We start from the raw sequence: 22,881 nt of genomic DNA, 5'->3' as shown, positions 1-22,881 counted from the left end.
AATACTGCTCTTGCCACTCTGGCCTCTACCATCTCCTGCCTGGATCACCCCATTACAGTCTCCCACTGCTGAAGTCATCACTCATCCTGCCTGAGCAAAAAGAGCAGTGCTCCAAGAAGCTGAAGTCCTGCTCTAGGGCACCAACTTCCTAATTTGCATAAGACTTTACATTTGCATAAGACTTTTTTTTCTCTGAATCTAGAAAAGTGATATACCTAAAGAAAGTTGTGTATCACTGTAAAGTGTTCTGTAACACAGTGGAGATGGTAGAATATGGTTGGGGGAGGTGGGGTACTCTCTTTAATCAACTAATGAATTGGTCGCTGATATGGTTTGTGTTTGTATGACTTTCACGTAGAGTTCAATATCTCTATATCTATTACATGGCACGCTGAGTACTTCGTCTCTCTTTTTTTTTTTCTTTTTACAAAATTTGCACACCATACAAAAAAGGTTGCCAACCCCCTGCTGTAGCCAGAATACATTCTCATTAAGATCTAGGTAAGCAAAGTTATACATCTGTGTTCGCCATCATATTTAATAAGGTTATGTGTTAGAACTAGAGATGAGAGAATATATAGTACTCGATCGAATACCTCCGCTGCATAGCTCCCGGAGCCAGAGAACGTGGAAGGAGCAGTAAAAATGCGAAGCCCCGGAAGTATTTTTGCAACAGGAGCTAGGTGGCAGAGGTATTCAATCGAGTATATTCGCTCATCTCTTGTTAGAACCTAATGTGGTGAATGTATATTTTTCCGTCACTAATATCTTCAGTGACTGGAGCTGTTTGTGTGTTTGTGCCAAGAATGGGACAATATAAAACTCACTGAGCAAAACCTTTGAAAACATTTCTCTTTTTAGTGTATCAGACCCAGTCTTTTCCCCATGAAACTGTATACCAGTCTTCTGTATACAGCACTGTACTGAGCGGTTTATGAAACTTTTTGCCGTCTCTAAGCTCTTCTTGCTGAACAGTATTTTTTTTTTACACACTTTCCATTCTATCCAACTGCTCAGAGGTTACATTAAAAGGTCCCAAGAAGTCACATCTACAACTTCTTCATATGATGTTTTTAGAAATTATGACAGCCGTCTTTTTGACAGCTTGTCTACTTTGATGATCTGTCAGATGTACTTGTCAAGATAAAATAATGAATTTTGGAGCATTCCATCGGATAAACCACATATTAGCAACACTGACTATATTGTATATTTTTTTTCTGGATTTTTTTGACTGATAATCCAATTGTAAATTTTTTGTAACAAATTTGAAATAAAATCATAAAACCGTGGAAACTTTTATCTTGAGGTAATCTGATAAATTTATGGAAGCAACATTTAGATTATTTATATATTATATTTTTAATAGAATTGGTTATACATAAAACATTAGCGTGAGAAGCTTCCATATTCTTTGCTTCAATGTAGAGCATACTCTGAGTTGCCTCAAGCTGAGGTTTTGACATGTTCTTACTGAATCGTATGTCAAGTATTGTATCATAGCTGAGACATCAGGGTAAGTCAAAGCTCCTGCTTGGTTCTCAAGAACTGACTTGCAACGGATTGAAAAACCGAAGAAAAAAAGTAACCTGTATAAATGCACACATATGGAACTCTATTTTGATGTTGTCATTGCTTGTTACTGGCAATGTATGAAAAGCCGGAATTCTATAGAATGCCTAGACATTGTATATAATGCCTGGCGTTTTTAGGCAATATATGAAATGTGAGAATCGTTACATACTTTGCCTAGGCATTGTATAGAATGACAAATGTTATTTAGGCAAAGTACAAAAGTACCTTTCTGGTTTCTATTTTGCTGTTTTTCTGGCAACAAGGTTCACAAAGGTGTACAGTTCAATGACATGACTGACGTGTAACGTTTTTGTATTTGGTCAAAAGTTCTTTAAACATTCTATCACGTCGTCCTCCATCTCCAATAGCCAAATGAGCTTCATGAAGTACATGAAATAACTCTGAGTCCATGACATAATACTGGATAGTACTGACGCCTTCTTTAACAGGGTAAATGAGTTTTCCTATGTTTCCTACAATCATCACATCGTAGCGATTCAGCAACCAATAGTCCCTGGGTTCCTTCTTGGTAGTCATTTTGGCTTTTTGGACATTATTTATTTACTTCTGCTAAGTAGTTTTGCTTAAGAAAATACTGTTTTTTGGAGCATTCACTCAAATTTTGGACAGTTCACCGTCAAATCATTGTTTCATGTCCTTCTCCAACACTCCAGCTTGCGCCTCCTCCTACGTTTTAATGGACACTCATGAATAACAAACTAATTCTAAGCTTGTATCGTGCAGGTTCAAAGTCTCTAAGCCTGAGGCGACCGTATCGCGCGGGTTCAAAGTCATTAAGCCTGAGGTGACCGTATCACACGGGTTAAAAGTCACATGCCTTGCCATGTGATTTTCGGAAATAAGTGATCGGAGATGTTTTTCATACTTTGCCGCCGCTTTCTCATTTTGTGATCATTTTCAGAACGAAGCAATCGGAGATGTATTTCATACTTTGCCTCTTTCTCATTTGGTATTCTATCGAATGCCTAGGAAATGTACGAAATGATGAATCGTCTCATACATTGTCGCCTAGTTTTAGTTTTCATTATATACAATGCCAGATTTCATACATTGCTTGTAACACATCATCTGATTGGGACTTTACTTGCTGACATTTTATTAAGCCTATGGAACTTGGTTGTAGCAGTAAAGTAATCGTTGAAAAAAAAATAGAAGTGTTTTCTTTGCTTTTGGTGTGTTAGTGAAAATAAGTTTTTGGGTTTTTTTCAGGATTAGAAAGAACATGGCATTTAAAAAATATTACCTCACTTATCCATGGGTTGGGTCTAGTAATTCAGCTTAGCTCTGTTGGGGTAAATTGTCTTGAGCTGTAACTCACAAAACAGGAAATCATGTGTTTTCAAAGGAGGCAGCCATGTTTTCTAACCATTGTGGGGAATCGCTCAGGTAGATGCCTGTAGCAGTTCAGTAAACAGGGACACAGACACTGGATTGCACACGAGTTCAGGCTTTATTCACATCTAACGCATACACTGCTTTTGAAAACCACAGGATAAACAAAACCCTTCTCGGCTGAGAAACTAACTTAAACGTAAGGAAACTTTTCCCTGACTATACAGGAGACTGGCTACCAGTCTCCCACCTTGGCAACAACAACGGGTGGCACAGTACCTGCTTTGGAGGTCTGGTCTGGACAGTTCAACTCTTCACCCTGCTAGTCTTCACACTCAGACTGTTATTAGGGCCTCATTAGTCAGCTGACCTCCCTGGTGGGGGTCTCACCATACACCCCTTAGGTGCCTGGCTGGAATATACTTGTCTTCCCAGACCACACCCTTCACTCTCACACCATGGACAAACCCTTTAAGGCCCCCTTATCTCGCCAAGGGCCATAGAGTTTGTATATTGTCACTGAAAGTATAATGTGTTTACATAAATGAGCCCATAAAACCCTTGGAAGGGTCAAAGACTGAAGTGACAAAGGTTAGACAGGAACACCAGTTTCCTCCACATGGGCACGGTTTTGCAATGTTTATTAAAGTGTGTGATCTTTTAATGTGATCAGGACCTACAAACCCATAACGGCATTTATCCAGTAACAGCACCACACATGTTCATGGACTGTGACTGGTATTGCAGCGGCTTTGAACCAAATGGAACTAGTTCCACTAGCATAGCTTAGTTCTTAGTGTGGCACTGTTTTTAGAAAAATAATAGTTGGATTTTCCTAATTCTGAAAACCTTTAAAGGCCGGGGCCCCATGTAGTGTAAACACTGTGATTTGGCCGTGGTGTAAACGCCACAGCAAAAGCCGTGGCATTTTACAGTATCTGCAAAGTGGATGGGATTAGCCGGAATTTTACAAAAGTATCAGCAGTGGACATGCGGTTATTTCAAAACGAGTTGCATTTTTGCAAATCGCAGCATATCAATTATACCTATGGAAACTCAGGCATTTGTATATAGGTATAAGTATTCCCCCTGAACGAAATACCAACGCAGATGTGAATGAGGCCTTAGTCATGTAAATGCAAGGTTATTAAGGTGCCCTTTCTTTGTAGGAATCTTTAAGGGCTTCTCCCATATTGTAGTGTGTGTTTCTCGAAGTGAAACATTCTTCATTTTTTTTCTCTTTCATGAGTTAAGATTTGATAAATAATGGTTATATGTAAGTGCAAACTATTGTAAGAAATCTCTTTTAGTCCTTTCCTTTGTGAGGTGTAACATCATCCTTGGAAGACCTTTAACCTACGGAAAGCATTTTGTGTTTTTTTGTGTTGTGTAAATAGTTATTGGTGAGATGGTTTGTTACTCAGGCATATCCTCGCCAGTATAAATGTATGCCTGAATGCTTTCAGGTTAGGCTCTGCATTAACTGGTTGTCTAGGGTCACATTTCCGACTTATTGCATTTCGTTGTAAAGCAGCAAATGTTCAGGTTGCTTTACAGGGATATTCGCCAAGTGTTAGCTGTAATCTCTGCTGCTAGGAATAACATGAGACACGGTCAGGGGAAATTTTCCAAAGCACATCTTGCGATAAAGTTAAGAATGAAGCCAACCAGTTGCTAAAGGTACTGTACTAATAATAAAATACCGGAAATAGCGTAAAATAAGAAAAATTATCCATATTTTATGTATAGTCTTTGCTTACAGGTGCTGGAAAATAATGTAGACTCGCATCTATCAGACCTATGGATATGCCTGACATGAGACTACCCCTTTAAGTGTCCAGTGCTTTGTACTAGTAAAGAATATTGTGCATGCGTGCGTTTTTCGAGAGAGATCTATATAGTGCTCGCAACATGTGGCTTTTATTTTCTTTTTGTGGCTGAACACAACCAAACCCTGGGCAGTGAAATCTTCAGCTCTCCAGAGAATCAGTAGAGGGTTATGTATCAAAGTAATAACTGAGCAATTTATTGTTCCATATGTTTCATAACAGAGACTTAAGTATGAAAGGAATAGTTGGACAACACATTGCTCCATTGTATATCATATGATTTACTATAAGTTACATCTGTAAAAGCGAATCCAGATATGTAGGTTAAATACTGATCACCGCTTCACATCTATCTCCAGACTCCTTCACAATGTATAGAGTATACTGTGTATAAGAATATCCTTTATTAGTCAATAAATTAGAAAAGTTTTACATATTTATTAACAATTATTTTTTCATTAACTTAAGGCTCTGTTCACACCAGCGCTGGAACTCCGTTTGGGGATACCATTCCCCTTTCTGCTTGAAAAATGCGAAGAGAAAAGCAATGCAAGCAGCGCTTTTCTTTCTGCATCTTTGGTCCTTTTCGGGTAGAAAGCAAGCGGAAACCTGGCAGACCACATTATAGTCTATGGGGTCAGCGGGTTTCTATGGGTAACCGCTTTTTTAAGCAGATCAGAAACCCAAACGCAGATGTGAACGTAGCCTAAGATACAGTCTTGTGTCCTTCCATGCAGCATCCATACTTGAATACGCCCATCCTCTAAACCATTTTTTTGTTTTAAAAGCGGAACAAACCACTTGCATATAGTCTTGTTTATAACAAATTCCTATTGTTTTGTGTCTACAGCTCCTATGCAGAACTATGCGTCTGTATGGTAACAGATTATAAGCTCAGTGTAGACTCTTTCTCCAGTTATACTCCCCTCAAGTCATTGTCTATTTATTGCTGAACAACATTTGGTAGGTAAGCAATAAGTATAGGACGTGGTATGATGGCATTATCAGACTGCAGAACATTTGTTTGTAGTCTTACCATGGGAACACACAGGCCTACATGGGAGCTGTAGACACCAAACATTAGAAGTTTTAGAGCAATAAAATGTTGTGGTTGTCGGATTTTAAGGAAACAAAAGGTTGTTATATATATATTGTATATATTTTTTTTATTTTAACTGCTTTTATCCATCCGGGCGGTCTACTCCTAACTCTGCAAAGATGTACCTGTTTGTCCTTGCAGAGTTTAAAGCTGTACTATGTAGGAATAGGGGGCCAGCAGTTGCAATAGCTAGACATCCCAAAGCAAAGGCAGGGATGGCAGCTGCCATGATGTAACTTACTTTTTGGCCCAGTAGTCATGTGATCTGCCAGAGAACAGGAGCTATTGAATCATAGAGAACCCAGATCATTCTGCAGAAAGTGATAGGAGGCCGTATTCCTCCTTTTACTGTGGCTTATATATCAGCCCTAGTTACTGAAGAAATCAGCAAAAAATAAATGAAATATAATATCAGTAATGTTAAATGCCCCCAAAAGGTCTAAAACTACCTTATTGGGGACTCAATGTAGATAGATAGATAGATAGATAGATAGATAGATAGATAGATAGATAGATAGATATTTAGATGGATGGATGGATAGAGATGGATGGATGGATAGAGATAGATAGATAGATAGATAGATAGATAGATAGATAGATAGATAGATAGATAGATAGATATTTAGATGGATGGATGGATAGAGATAGATAGATAGATATTTAGATGGATGGATAGAGATAGATAGATAAAAATAACATATAATTTTACAAGACCCACATCACCAGCGACGTAAAACTGTAACACCTACATATAAGTTATTGTAACAGGAAAGCCATGTTAATTTTTTTAGTAGCTCTTAGTGCCCAAAAAAACCATGAAAAATGTGAAAACCAGAAACGGTCTAACCTCTTTTGTTAACACCTGGGAACATGTAAACAATAACAAAGAAAAAAACATGCAAGAATAAAAATAACAAAAATGAAGAAAAACAAAAAAAAGTCACAGATGAAAAGTTGTTATAGCTGCCAAAATCGCCTACCAGGGTAAATGATCCAGTATTGAAGAGGTTAAATTTCTCTCTAGAGGAACTCAAAGCCCAATTGCTTGCTGTGAAGAGAAAAGAAATGCAGTGATCCATAAGATGGAGTTAAGTTTAGATTGATATTACTTTGACTATTTGTTACTTTTTTAAAGATTCTGGTCTATTTTTAACGATAAAAATTTCAGGACGGAATCGGTCTTTCCTCTCGCCCTACCCGATTTTCCCACAAGCCTGAAACTAGAGGATAAGAAAAATATATCCCATAACTACTCACCTGATATTTCCTCCTTCAATAGTGGAGAAACCCCGGAGACTGAGCCAGTGGAGTCCCCGGCACTTTTATAGACCTGCAGATGATTATGCGGAGAGAGAAAGGAGTCACCCACTGAGTACGGGACTTGTTGCTAGGCAACAGCTCAAATATTTCTGTGTTTTCTTATAAATACAAGTTCTAAAAATGATTCTTTATAAACTATTAATAATAATGATGGAAAACTCAACCTATCTTTCTTTCCTTTTACCTTGCCTTGTGTCCTTTTTCTCTCCTAAATATTCCCTAACAGTAGTATTTTCAGGCCTGGTCATCCTTGAGGTCATAAAGTGTTTTCTGAAATCTCAACGCTTTATTTATTAATTTTTCTTTACCTGGCTGGTGTGAATCTCAGCCCAGGTTTGGGATATCATTAGTTCCGTATACTGCTTTAGTTATCCATCCTTGTTGTGCAGATGCCAAGGACGGGATGTCTTGGGGGGTTGTGTGTTTCTACGCAGTGGTCTAGAATGATGGAGGGCATTCCATCAGAAGTGATAACCCTTCCCTAAGGAACCTTTAATCTAAACAGGGAAGGAACATTAGTCACAGGAGGGGCTGCTGCATTCTGTGAACATCAGAATCAGGACAGCAGTAACCTCAGGAAATGAGAGCAACCTCATAAAGCTTATCAAGTGGGAAGTGTATTGGGAAATTGCAGGACTTTATTTAGTACATTTATCTGGTAGGCATCAGGGCGTGATATTTGTAGGATATGGTAAGGTTTGGTAAATGTAAAAGTAATGATGGAGACTTTGCTGTTATGATCTTCTGAAATAAAGCAATCTGCGGAATTGATGTTTCTACTATTCTGCCATATGTCCTAAATTCCTGTCTCTCTCATACTCTGATTCAATGTTTGTGCTTTCCGAAGCTGCACAAGTATGGTATACTAATTCCAAATGTAGGTCAACTCTGCAATCGCTCTATTACTCCTCCTGGAAGTGTTTAAATTAATTGACAACTCTGCCTTACCATTGTTTTTAACTACTATATAGTTTAGAACTACACTGTTATCCTTCGTTCACATCGTTCACATTGTCCGCATGGGGACCCACCTAACAGAATTCTAAACGCATTTGCAAGCGCTGTGCAGTGAAAGCACACGGACCCCATAGACTATAATGGGATCCGTGTGCTTGCCACGCACTGCCCACATGAATCATGCGGACAGTTAAGTAGATTGTGAAGTACTTTCCTGTCCGTATGTTCCATGCTGAGATCTCGCAGAAAGCACACGGACCCCATTATAGTCTATGGGGATGCGTGTGCTTTTACTGCATGGCGCTTGCAATTGCGTTTGGTATTCCATTCAAGGGGTCCCATGTGGACTCCCCTGAACGGAATGCCAACGCAGATGTGAACCAACCCTTAGCTGTCTGCACATTATCACACTATGTACAGCGCCTCCTATGGAAGGAGGCGTTTTAACACTCAGTGGTCAATTCATTCATATATTCCTAGGATGGATAACATATGGACAACACAAGGCTGTAAGAAATGTTATCTAGAATAGTTATCTTATGTGGAATACAAGTATTTACTAAGGCAGTGAATTGAAAGGAGGATAGACAGATCTTCTTTAAATTGAGAATAAAAGGTTAATTCAACTAATTTTTCTTCTATTTTCTCTACAGATGTGTAGAAGTTATTGCAAAGGAGGGCCGAAAGCTGAAAGAGCTCTACTTGGTAACGTGCAAGATCACAGATCACGGTATCTAATTCTTTATTCTCTTTGGCAGCTGCATCCACTTAGCCACATTTATTTATGAGCTGTTTTAAGAACATGTTCAGCTTAGTGTGAAATATTGGTGACTGGCAATAAATGTGGAATTTACTGTATATTGCACCTTCCATACCTGCGTAAATTGTGTGAGCTGACAAGGCTCAAGCAATTAGGAAATTAACTTGTTTAGTAATTGTTGACCTGTACACAATACCTGCATACTGATAGCGCTTACAAGTAATTACATTTCTCCGCAACGGAAATTTATTGAGCAGCTAGGCAACAATTGTTATGTACATTAATAACGCAATATAATTGTCTCATTTTCCTGTAGTGTTAATGTATCTCGCAGAGGCTCCAGTAAATATTGAGCGTCTCTTATACATTTAAAGGGCTTGTCTGGATAATTTTTGTTTGTTATCAGCAGGGAAGGTTGTAAAATAAAAAAAGAACCTATGTTCATCTTTCTTGTCCCAGATGTTTCTGTGCTGTGGCTTCTGTTTGAGAACTGCACTTGTGATTCAGATAGAAAAAGTGATAGGCCGCAGTGGTCCTGTCAATGCCTTGTCAATGTCTATATACAAACAGAGAGCAGTGGTAATAGCAACCACAGTGCAGGAATATGGGCCCACCAAACTGAGAATGGGTTCTTATTTTATCATACAGCCTTCCTGCCTCTAAACCCAAAAAATTACCTTGGACAACCCCTTTAAGTCTGATGCACTCCTTATTAACCTGGACCGAAATTGTTGCTCTTGTCCTAAAAATGGATGCATACATTTTTTTTTAAGTTAATGGGCCGCATTCTTTTCAAATTGTTTACAATGAAAATTTATTCTTAAATAACTCCCTCCGTTTAATGCCCCCTCCAGCACCGATTCCACAAAGTTTTCCCAGCAGTGGCCCCATATAGTTTGATATCCCACCAGCAGTGGCCCTATACATTTTAATGTCCTCCACCAGCAGTCCCACTGTTCCCATTTTCTCCTCCCTTCTTCTAGGCCAGAGGTTCCCAAACTTTTTTTTTTCCTCGTAGACCACTTTCAAAATTTTACTGGTTTCGTGGACCTCCTGCTGCTACATTTCTACCATATTCCCAAAACTTGTCAAAAAATTTGAAGATTAGATCTAACGATGGTCTTGTCGAGTCTCCCGTGGACCCCTGGGGGTCCACCTGGACCACTTTGGGAATCACTGCTCTAGGCGCACATACATCCCAGCATTATGCCCATAGCGTAGGAAAATAGAGGGAGGTGATTGGGAAAAGAGGTAACTATTAACACTAAAACTGCACCGAATTTGTATGACACAGTTTTGTTGCAGATTTTCTGGGGGGTTTTTAAGCTAAAACCAAGAGTGGATATGCAAAAAGTAGAAGTGAAAGGGGGGCACAAAGGACAACCATCTGTTCGCCATAGACATTAATATTAAAGAAAAAAATGGATTCTTAACCCCATTATTCTGAATGGACACAAAAGTCCTGCACCCTGCGTTATGTCCGCTAAAATAAAGGACGTGATGTATTTGGTGAATATGGCCACTAACAGACAACAGATTTTTAATGGATTTATGACGGATCTGTTAGCGTCCATTGTTAACATTTTGTAATGAATGCTAGCAATGGACACTACTAACAGCAGTGTGAATACCCAATAACCACTTCATTTATGTTTCCCATTTTTTTTGCAAAATCACTCTTGGCTATTGGCTGAAAAAATTGCAGCATCAAAAAAACAGCTTTTCTATAATAATTGGCCTCAGGTCAGGTCGAATTTTAGGTCTGAGTTGTGACTTCTTGTTGATCACCTTTCTATTGTAGATCTATGTGATGGAGATCCCAAACATGGTGCCAACATATGCATATTGTAATGATTGTGGCATGTTCCATTGCATACTATATTGTGGAGGCATTCTGTCCTAAGGGCAAGGGTTGTATGGAAAAATATGGGGGCCATGATATAGCTCAGCCATTGTCATGTACATAAACCATTGACTTCTCCTTAGACAGCTTTGTGTTGAATCTATTTGCCATTTTTTTTGTGTTTTTAAATGAACAAGCACATTCATATCTGTCTTTTAAAGAATATGCTAATTTCTGTGTTTTTTGTTGCATTTGTTTCATTATGATCAGTTTGCATCTGTTTCTGATCTGGGCTTTTTATTTCCGTCTGGCCATTTTTTCCTATCTTAATTTGTTTTTGTGTTTTTTTCTTACGCTAAAAATAAGACGTTTAGATTAAACCAATTTGCTCTAAACTCTGCTGGTCATACCTGATCATACGGATCACTAAACAGATACAGTCAAAAGCAAAAACATGAACATCGCTTCCAAAATTCTGATAAAACGAATGAAAACCTGTCCAAAAGAATATCTGTTTTTGCTACCCATTTGTTCTGGTTTTATTTATGTAAGAGATGAAAGAAATAGATGATATCAATCTTACATTTCTTGAATTGTACATTTTTGGCTGAAAGGGAGCAAATCAATGAGTTAATATTTTTTTTACTGATTGAAAATATAGGGGGGTAAGAAAAAAAATGGGCTTCGTGCCACTGTTAAATTGTGTGCTGAAATCATGATAGCATGGCAAGATGAAACGCGCCACAAAACACTGCCTGGGGCCATCTGAGTCCACCAAGACGGGAGAAAAAAAATACATTTCAATATGCTCAGTCTTTTCATGAGGTATCGGTAACCTGAATTAATCCTTTGGCTTCTTTTTGTCTTCTTGCAGTTTTCTTTTATTTCTTCTCTTATAGAATAATTGCATTAGGCAGGGAAAAGGGACAGGGAAGAATGGCAGAATTGAAATAGGCAGCACATGATAAGTTGTTAACTGCAAGGAAGAAACCCATCTTTTACTAAAGACTGGTAAGAGTCAGCTGCAGGGGAGAGTGTGTGTCAAATGAATTACTCTGATGGCAAGATGTATCTGTGCGAGAGAGGACAGGACTCACGGATAGACTTGTGAATGTGTCTTTCCAATTTTCTGCTCTACTTCTAGAGTTCACTGCTTCCTGGGGCTGTAGTACTTATTAGCAAGGAAAACCTGCTTTGCTATATATAATATGTCTAGAGGACAGGGACGTATTGTCATTCGGCTATGGGGTCACATAGCTGCGGCGCTGACACATGTGTATTTATTACTTGTCCTGTCCGATTTTGATTTGTAATTGTCCCCATGACGCTTGTAGAAGGAGCAGACGTCCATGCCACTGACACTATACTAGTTGACATTCATTTTTCTTGCACTGCTATGTTTATCATGGTTTTATTATCCGTTGTTTAGTTTTCATTGGGGTAGACTAACTTGTGCACAGAGTAACATTACCCCTAGGGCACATATAATGTCAGTGTCAGGTTTTTGCTGCTAGAGTTCTGCACTAGGGTCAGCATTTTACTAGGAAATAGATTTTTTAACAGATGTGAATGTACACAGGACTGTGTGTATAGGGGCTGGTAAAGGAGAATTTACGGCCAGGGATAAAATGTATCCTCCGTAACACACATAACAAGCAGTCGTGAGAGAAGTAACTGCTAAGGTAGGTATGGCTGCCAACTTAGAAGGAGAGTTTGGAATTTCTAATTCGCCATTGTCCTATTGTCCTTCCACTGACATGTTAGATGAGTCCCTCTGTTAAAGGGAGGATTTCCAAATTTGACATATTTTAGAATTGCTTTGTAAAGTTGTGTTCCCATTATGTAATGTTACCTATATGCCGTTAGATTATGATCTTTGAGGGTTCAATCCCTGGAACCGCCTATTGATCTTGGGAATAAAGGAAGAAAAAAATCCTTATATGTTCACTGTAAATTGTTATGCAGGAAAAAATATTAATGGGGCCTTGGCGTTAGTTAATTTCATTCTGACTGACGAAAATCATTGTTACTGTAACCTCACCGGTTAGAAAGCAATGGCATACATCCAGCATAGTGCTTAGTGATGGACTACTACAAGGAAAACTTTGTCTTATATTCATTGCCTGGTCCTACAGACTTGATCATGGTCGTTCCAAAAGAGCAGAGAAGACATACTGTAGATATTTCACCAAATCAAAATTGCAAGGAGATCATGTGATACTTGCTTGTGACTCCACCTAATATTAATGATTAGAGATGAGCGAACACTAAAATGTTCGAGGTTCGAAATCCGATTCGAACAGCCGCACACCATTCGACTGGAATACTGAACGCAGATGTGACTCGGTCCTTATAGGACTATGCAAAGAAGAAATTGATATTGCTTGGGGAAAAAGTTATTTACTCATGTTGTTATACATAAATTATATGTAAAACTTAAATGTAATATCTGTATATGTATAAGTGAGAACTAAAAGTGGAATGGGCAAATTTGAATTACTACAGCTTTAAATGGGTAAAATGTTATATACGCCACCAGGGGCCAGCAATGCCTTCTTTAGCTGAAAGTGAAGGTATACAAAGCTGATTAGTGTTGTCAGGGTTAGGTGACAGATTCTGTGTATTATATCATTTGTCATGATCCTGGCTTCCCAGCGCACTCAAAAATGGCATTTGGCATTCAATAATTGAGCCCAAAGAGATCCACTTCACATTGGATATAAAATTTTTACAAGTGGATTGGGATCATAAAGCAGTGTAGCCAGACTTTATAAGCCAAGCATTCCTTGCATTTTTATTATCACATTTGTATTATTCTTTACCATTTTCTGTTTGTTTGTTTTTTGTATAATATGTAATTTATTTCTCCATTTTCCGATCTTGCTGCGCGTCGTCTGTAAATGTACATATGTTTCATATCCTTATTATGATCAGTCTAGTTTTATCTGGGAAAGTGTGATTTTTATCCTCATTTTGTCTGTTATAGTGTTCTTGTACTCCTATAAATTAGCTTTTTTATAAGTTTTAATTAGTTGCATGTTTCCTTGGGAAATACAGCAGAAGCCGCCCATCCAGTCCCCTGTGCCTTATAAACAATTATCCTTTGTTACATGATATTCATTAAATGTAATTTCCTCCATGGTTAGCTAGGCAGAGCTGGCTTTGTGCAAGCTGTAAGGTGAGATGCTGCCAAGCACAATGTTGCTGATGTAGTCTCTGCCTGTATAAAGTAAAAACTGGGCCAGATATTCAGTGGGATATTATACTTGACGTCAGATAATCGGCAATGTCTGAGAACATGAATTTCAGAAAAGAGTGCTTGTACATTCCAAAGCTGGTTTTAGCAACATGCTAAAGGGCAACTCACGAGAAATGACAAAAGAAGAAATCGACCAGCCTACCTATTTAATGTAATGTTTTATTCCCCACGGTACACAAAATGTGGAATAGCTACAAGAGAACAGTGGAGACCTAAATCCGAGCTGGAGCTAGAGATTCTTGCACCCAGGGCAAAAGTTAAGTTGAGGCCATAGCCCTGTATTCAAAAAACGACCTTTTCCCACCTATGCCATCTCCAACCTTTGCATCATTCAGTAGATGCTGCTTCACTGTTTTTGTCACATTTGAAATTTTTTCTCTAGCCCCCACCATTCCTGAACAATTAGTGTTGTTAGTTTCAGAACCAAATATTATCAGGTAGGTTATTCTCAACTGTCTGCTCCAGCCCGGGACTGCCCACCTGATACTTGAGAGCCTACATAGCATATTGGGTGCAGCACATATTGCTCAGGAATGGTGGGGGCTAGAGAGAGAATTTCAACTGCAGTGGAATCAGTCAAGCAATGCCTATTGCATGATGCAAAGAGTTGGAGTTGGTAGAGGCTTCTTCTATAGACTGCATCCTGGCCACATATGATATGGTCTTTATTACATTCACAAATCTCTTCCTTAACACAGGTATAAGTTAAGTGGATAGGACAGCAGTATTTGGGGAGGTCCAATATCGGAAACCAACAACAATCAGCTAATCCGGCTGCTTCCGGCCGTGGGAACCTACAGTGAGGCACTGAACTAGAAGTAACTCTGATTCTATTCAAGTAATAGGTGTAAATCTTCCGGATCAGCTGATTGTCAGACCCCCACTCATATATTGTGCTGTGGATAAGTCAACTGTATGAAAAACTCCTGAGGGTGGAAAAACCCCTTTAACGTGATCTAAACCTAAATGTAGTAAGACAGTAAAGTCAGTCTATGGTAGTCAGGAACGCTCTGCTTGTCTCATCCGCCTGCTGCACCATCCCTCCCCTAGGATTTTACCCTGGCTTCTGTACATGTACTCACCAGGAGGTCAGAGTAAAAGGAGCCAATTTTCCTCACAGCAATGATCAAATGATATTAAACTACAGTACAAGCAATGAAACCATCACTTACAGAAGAGCAGGTAATTGTCAATGTGTATTGCGCCAAACAAATCTCACTTAGGTGGTCTGCTTTAAGTCATATACAGTGTGTGATCCTTGTCTCCCCCACCCACCAAGGATGACATATCATGAAATATGCATGAAGGATCTTCATAAATCCAGTGTTTCTTCCTGTACAATGCGTGTTAATCACTAGTCCCCACAGGAGAAGCGATTGTAAAGCTATTACTGATTTACATCATCATTGACCCCCAACCCCCATTTAGGCCTGACCTTGTTCTCATGTGCTTACTCTATACAAGAGCTGAGTGGTTGTTTCATTGTAATTAATCACTCGTAGAACAAACCACAAGCTCCGCCACCGTGCTCTAATATTGGCATTTAACCATGTTTCCAATGGTTGGATTAGCTCATCCTTATTACAGTACATTATTCTATCTAATATTAATCTAACCCCTGCCATTTGCCCTAAAAAGGTAATATATAACCGGGAATGATATACTATAATTCTATATGGAGATTGATTGGGTCATTATACTAATAGTGCCTTATATTTCTCCCTCGTTCATATTCATTTTAATACAATTCAAGACCATATATTCTATAGAGGGAGACCTTACATAGTTTATGTATATTGAGAAGCATCATGGAAAGGGACCAGGCATTTTCAAGGAATTAATTATTATTTCTTTATTCATTTCTACTTTATATTTAACTATTTGCTTGCATGTTGCTTACCAACTTTCTCCCCCACCGATTCCTGCGCTGTGCTCCCATCCTGCCTCTAGTTTGTTTTTATGGAGTTTCCCTAGTATAGCAAATGACCCCCAATATAGCGCACAGAACAAGTCTGATCTCATAGCGGTGGCCCGTCATAGACTGTTCCTCTCCACTGAAGTTTCTCGCATTTAGATGTGACCGTATTCACTAACGTCCACTGTTCTGACTTTTATGGCATATGTTATTTATACGTCATAACTTATGACTCATAAGCTGTTTGTGGAGAACTCTCTGTCATTACCACTCATTGTGTATTTTGGAAATTGCATGTATGCTAGGCTCTGTTCACACTTGCCTTACTTTCTTGTAAAAATTTTCCTTTGGATTATAGTGATTAGAATATGACACTATTCCATACAATGATGTTCAGGGTGCTTCCTATAGAGGGCAGCATAACAGAGGCACTGTCTCCCTATTTACATCTTGGGAGACAGATTTGCATATCCCTCCTATGATCCCTTACAGTGGAGCGACTATGGCTGTATAAGTCTCCACACACCTAAAAGGCTATTCTTCTCTTACCTTTAGATGTCTTCTCCGCACCGCCGTATATATAAATATAAATCCCGGTTTTCGTCGGTATGCAAATGAGTTCTCTCGCAGCACTGGGGACATCCTCAATGCTGTGAGAGAACTCTCCAGCGCTGCCTCCATCTTCTTCAGGAACAGCTTCTTCATGCATCTTCTTCCGGTCAAATTTCTAGGCCTCGGCAGAGCCGACTGCACATGCTCGGGGCCACATGAAAAATGGCCACTGCACAGTAAGTAAGTGACCATTTTCTTGTGGCTTATGGGCATGCGCAGTCGGCTCTGCCCAAGGCCCGAGGCCTAGAAGTTAGACAGCCAGCGCCGGAAGAAGACACGTGAAGAGGCCGTTGCTGAAGAAGATGGAGGTGGCGCTGGAGAGTTCTGCTGCGAGAGAACTCATTTTCATACCGATGAAAACCGGGATTTAAACCAAACGGCGGCGCGGAGAAGACATCTAAAGGTAGACATCTTAAGGCTATTTCTACGTGTCAACGAGAAAAAATTAGATTTTAATGGTAAAATCCCTTTAAGACCATTATGGTTTCCTTCCGGGTCCTCAAGCATTCTTCAGATTTAGAGGGTAAAGCGCATTAGTATGTCTTCAGTTCACTCACTTAATTTCTGTGTAACCATACATTACATGCATTTAATTTCCAAGCTGGAAGTGTGCACAGTTTTCCCATCTCGTACTTGATCCCTACAGCATAAGGAGATGTTATTAAATACTAAAAGTTGCCGTTTATTCCATGTAGAGAGGGGGTGGATTTCATGCCCTTCACTACATTAATCTAAGCCATTTAGGTGACTCCTATAATTGTATGATTGTGATCACTGCAGGAAACCAAGGGGGCGACAATACATTTTTGATTTCAGTACACCTTAGGGATCTTCAACACAAGATTTCACGATCAGAGAGACCACTGTATCTAGTGGAAATGGATATTTGTAGGTAATATGTTTTCACTTTTAAATTAAATATGAAGCCTTGGGACTTTTTATAGGATAATTACATTACATACATTACATGTCATTTACATCTTGGCCCGCTGGAAACCACTGCGCCTTTTTCACAACATTTTCTCTCTTAATACCTTTCATGCTGAAGTGCTGGAAGAATAAAGAGAGAGTCCTTCAAAAAGAACATGAATAATTTCCTTTAAAGACACTGAATTGAATGCCGAGCCTGTTATGTTTGCTCAAGATGCCTTTTTCTTGTCTAATTTCGAGGGTTTATTTTTATTCTGCATTTTCCTGTGTATTTCATTCTGTGTACATTTTAATTGCTTCCATTTAATGGAGGAATAGGCTGCAGTATTCAGTACATTCTGTTTTCCTGTAGATTAACTTAATTAGCACAGGGACTAAGTCAGGCTTTACTCGGTGACAAACATTAGATAATTGTATCTGTAAATCCTCCATGGTGAAATTAGGACATGGGCCTAGAGTATGAAGCCTGCAGGAGTCGATATATTAGCAACAGTAAAATGTATCTCTATTGACAAGCACTGTGCAGGCGGCTATTCTTCTATTAGTCTATAGACACTTACATCACAGTTATAAAAGGCTTTTCTTCACTGTTCTGCTCTGTCAGGTTACTTGAGTTTCTTGTAATATCCAAGCTTCAGATAACTTAGGTAAGATGTATGAATAATGTCCATGGTACAGCCTACTATTGTATATGTTGATCTGTATGTTTGCAATGTGACTCTTTTATGGAAGAAAGTAGAAGACTGAAGTGATGATCTAAGAGGTCTAGACAAGTAAAGTGTTTGAAAAAGAGTTTATTGGATTGTATCTTAGCAACTTTATAGGACCCTGTTCACTCCTGCCTGCTTATACTTCATCAGACAATTAAACTGGGCAGGTGTTGGGTTCCATGTGGTTTCCGCTGTTGTATAGTGCAGTCAAATATGATAGAATGTGAATTGGAGGCGCCAAACAGAGCCTTAGCCAAAGCCTTAAGCTGAGGTCACAGAGTTTTATGGACTGGATTTTGAAGCAAAATCCGCCTCAGAATACGGCTCCAAAAAACGCCTCCCATTGACTTCAATGGGAGCTGTTCACTTCTTTTTTTTCCGCTAGTGTTTTTTTTTCTGCTCGCAGAAAAAAGTAGCGAGTTGCCCTATCTTGACGCAGATTCCATGGCTGAATCCTCCGCAGCGTCTTCCTCATAGACTCCCTCCTGAGTAGGCCCTTTGATTTGGGCCTAATCGGGAAGGGAATGCCGCACTGGATGCTGGTGCGCAGCACCGGCATCTAGCCATGGGAGGCGGTTTTCGGAGCTGGATTCTGAGGCGCCCTCCACATCAAAATTCGGTCCAAAAAACTCAGTGTGAACTCAGCCTTAGTCATTTAAGCCAAAGTCAATGTTATTTCTATATGTAAAACACCTTTTAGCAGATCTGGATACAGGTAATGATTGACATGGAGTAAATAATAATTTTTTTTAACAAGAAAGTGTTACTTAGTATATGGTGAATTTAACCATTGGTCCTCAACCCTAAGACTAAATATGGCTGTAAATGTTAGATTTGGGTCAACTAAACCTACCAATATGTATGAAATTGTATGGATTTTAACATGCCCAATTTGTTCTTGAGAAAGATAAGCCTCCAGAAGAAGCATCTTCCACTCTCCTGTAGAAAACATCTGCACACTCGATCAAAGCAAGTGCGTTTGTGTTTAGGAAGTTTGTTAGGAATTGTTGCCGACAGCTATTAAAAGGGTGTTGTATGACCAAACTAACATTCAGTCACGAGCTGGAAAGCTCACATCACTCCTTAGATACAGCTTACTCAAACTAGCAGAGCCTTCGTGTTATTGTACAGCTCAGTAGTTCACAAATCTGCATGAACCACCAGTGATTATTCACTACTAAAGTGCATAAAAGTTCCTCAGCAATATGGTATACAATAGCCGCAGTCCATGCACATTCATATCAGGTAATCCTTTCCTCTTTCTTTGCCTGCTGCAATACTGTTCCAATCCGTGGCCAATGTGCTTCAGTCTCCACCTGTAGTGTATGTGCACCGGCATTTTAAGAGACTGTAAGATTAAGGCCCCAAGTAGCAAAATGCAGCTAAAAAATACTGTATGGAAAACTTAGCAAAAATACTTTTTTTGTTGTCTGCAGTTTTGGATTGAGCTTAATTTTTTCTTCCCCAATTAAATCTTTAGGGAAAACGCTAGCAATTCTGAAGCTAAATTTAACATGCTGTGTTTCCGCAGGATCCAAAAATGCTTCATTTTTTGCAATGTTGGACTTGTGTCTAAGGCTAAGGCCCCACAGGACAACCCATAGCTATAAAGCGCTGCGAGAAAAACTGTGCTGGGCATTTCCGTAGATATATTTGACATGCTGCTATTTCCAAAACCTCGCCGATTTTGGAAATCGTGGCGTGTCCGCGCCACAGTTTTTACCGCAAAGTGGACATGGGATTGGCAAAAATCCATCCACTTTGCAGTTACTGTAAAATGCTGCGATGTTTCCCATGGTGTTTCCGCTGCGGGCAAATCATGACATTTCCAACCCGTGGGGGCACGGCCTAAAACAGTTCTGCTTGTTTCTAGTCACTTCCTTGCACCTGGACTACTTAAGGCATGTTTCCCCACTGGAGGGTCCCTGAATAATAATATAAGTTCCTGGTTTGTTCGCGCTTGCTGCTTTGTTTCCTGTGGCCTTGGCTTGTGTACCTGACTCTCACCCTGTTCTGCCGGCTGTGACCCGAAGCCTGTACATTGCTTCCAACAAACTCTGTCTTGGCTTGCCCAGTTACCTTCAGCAACAGGCACTCGGTAGCTGAAGGTAGTGATGTTTATTTATATGTAATCCACAAATTCACATGTTGTAACATTTCGGTTCATTAACAATCTTTATCAGTTTATCAAATTTCCCAAAGAAAAAAGCAGAAAAAATTGAGCGTTTGTAGGTAATGGCAGTACAGGCAACTGTGGAAAGAAGCATGGAGTGATATCCTATCAGTGCACCACAAGCTACAGAGACACTGGAGTGCCGTGATCATCTCTAGAATTGCCCAGTACCTAGTCTCTGTTACTTCCTTGACATGCTCTGTCGTGATCTGCTCGTGCCAGATGTAATAAATGGAGTCTACTAAGGCAGTTACCTGCAGCAAAGTCAAGATCCTTAAGGTTATGGGGGTTAAAGAATGTAAACTAGGGGACCACTTAGACAATGCCCTTAAGAGTAGCTCTAAACTAATCTTCTCAAGGGGCATTGGGGTCACTTGTGTTACATAGTGCAGTTAAAAACATAATGCAGTACACTTTAGTCAAGTAAATGTGAGAAGGATTTTATTCCACCATACTCACAAAGGTAACTAGCACTGCTTTATACAAGGCCACACACAGTGGTTCACTGCAGTATGTCCATACTGGACCAGTCCGTGACAAAATAGCAGCCAAAATTGTCTGGTTTTTTGCCAAGGGCTTTCACACATGGCCGGTTTCCAGTCTTTGCATTGGTGTCCAATTCACATTATGCTGCATTAGTATGTATATTGAAGCAGGTTAGACCTCAGCGATCTGTACCACATGTGGTCCCAACCTTAAACGGAATATAAACAGTTAAGCCGCTGATATTAGTGATGTTTCTTAAGTAAGGTTTCCATGCCAAGGACCCATGTACACGACTGTGTGTTATCAGGGTTTTTCCCAAATATAACACTGACCCATTCATTTGTATGGGCCCATGCACACAACCGTGATTTCCATAGTATTGTGTGGGGTCAACAGCCCATGCTGCAAAACACAGGACAAGTCCTATTCCGGTCTAGTTTTGTGGCCGTGCATGCTGGTCCAAATGATTGGGGCTGCGGTAGGATGGCCGGTGCAAGGTGTGACACACGGATGGCATCCATGGCAGCCTGTATAGTTCTACTGCTGCCGATTGTGTGCATAACTTCTAAGGGTAAGGACACACATTGAATTTTCTTTTTTTAATGCAATTTTTGTAGTTCAGAACAGGTGGTTACAAAAAAGAAATACCATCTGTCACTATCTACACTTGATTTTGGTATTAAAGCCCACATAAAAAGTTGACCGTTTCCAGTCTCAGAAACACAACAACAGTAAAATACAGTAGTCCTATTGGTCCATCTTGATAATCGATGAAATAGCTTCAGATAATGCAATGAAAGCCGTGCTGTAAATCCATTCCATTATTCCCTATGCCAGTAAACATAACCCAACTGAAAGCCAAAATATATTTAAAAAATTATGTTTTGTCTCTAACTTTTCTTATGGCAGCCGCCATTAAGGCTGCATTCACACGGAGTAAACGCTGGCGTTTTTTGTGTGTTTTTTGCACATAGCGCCGCGTTTACGCCGCGTAGCGTCGCGTTAACGCCGCGTATACGCCGCGTTAACGCCGGGCAACGCCACCGTTAAATAGCGCGGCGTTAACGCGGCGTATACGCGACGCTACGCGGCGTAAACGCGGCGCTATGTGCAAAAAACACACAAAAAACGCCAGCGTTTACTCCGTGTGAATGCAGCCTAACATTCAGTTCATGGATAGTTGTATCAGTCAGGCGAGAGCTTTTTGGATGCAAATGTGTTAATGTCTTTGTAAGAAGAAGGATACATTTTCATTTCTCTCTACACAATGTAGTTCACATATAAGGAATTGAATGTCATCTTTAACCGCCAAATAAGAAAAGAATTATTGCTGGAGATAGGTCTTGTACTCACAATTCCCCAGTCAGTGCTCCTGGCGGTGCGAGCCGCACACCCTGAAACTCCATCCTAATTTGTCCTTCTAGAACAGTGTTATTAGGCTTTTCAAGTGTTTTGAATAGTGAGGAATAGATCGGCCTGGCACATTGGGAAGGATTAATTTTGACATTGTTGATTTTAATGAGGACTGAAATAAAAACATGAAATTGAACAGACAGACGTCTAGGCGTTTTATATTACCCGGCATAGCGATGATATACTTATTATTGGAGGACTTTGTTGTTTTTATTATTGAGTTGTCTGCACTGATGCTGTTATTGAGATGCATTGCCAGTATAGATTACTCTCACATTGGAATTTGTGTTTTATTTCAATTCTATTTACCACATTGCTGTGTTTTACCAGGGTGAAGTTCAAAACCATAATCTGTTGTTTCACCCTTATTTCCCAAATTATAAGAAGATGCTGTGTTTGTAGTATAGTGAGTAGAAACTATGCATACAGGATTGGGAAAAGGGATTTAGTGTTTTTATGTTTGTTTCTTTATTGCAATGGGACATGCGATCTGAGCGTGGGCTGTAAATGACAAATATTCCATTCCAGGAGATGAGATACTCCCATCCAAACATCAACCCAAGAAGTAAACTTAATGGAACGGGTCTCTAAGTTTCATCCATTGAACTTTACTTAGCATATTACTTTAAGATCCATGTGATACTGCT

At 39.6% G+C, this 22,881-nt stretch overlaps 1 protein-coding gene across 1 annotated transcript in view; it reads left to right on the top strand.

Moving 5' to 3' along the window:
• The window catches only part of FBXL17 (F-box and leucine rich repeat protein 17), a 506,430-nt gene that overhangs the window by 294,462 nt on the left and 189,087 nt on the right, over positions 1-22,881 (top strand). Inside the window, exon 8 of the mRNA XM_075272254.1 lies at positions 8,787-8,863. Within this exon, the coding sequence (XP_075128355.1) occupies positions 8,787-8,863 (77 nt within the window). The remainder of the gene's footprint in view (positions 1-8,786; positions 8,864-22,881) is intronic.

The sequence above is a fragment of the Leptodactylus fuscus genome, chromosome 1, assembly GCF_031893055.1.
Source record: "Leptodactylus fuscus isolate aLepFus1 chromosome 1, aLepFus1.hap2, whole genome shotgun sequence".
Lineage (NCBI taxonomy): Eukaryota > Metazoa > Chordata > Amphibia > Anura > Leptodactylidae > Leptodactylus > Leptodactylus fuscus.
Note: the sequence above shows the minus strand (reverse complement) of the source record. Positions and strands in the feature narration are given on the sequence as shown.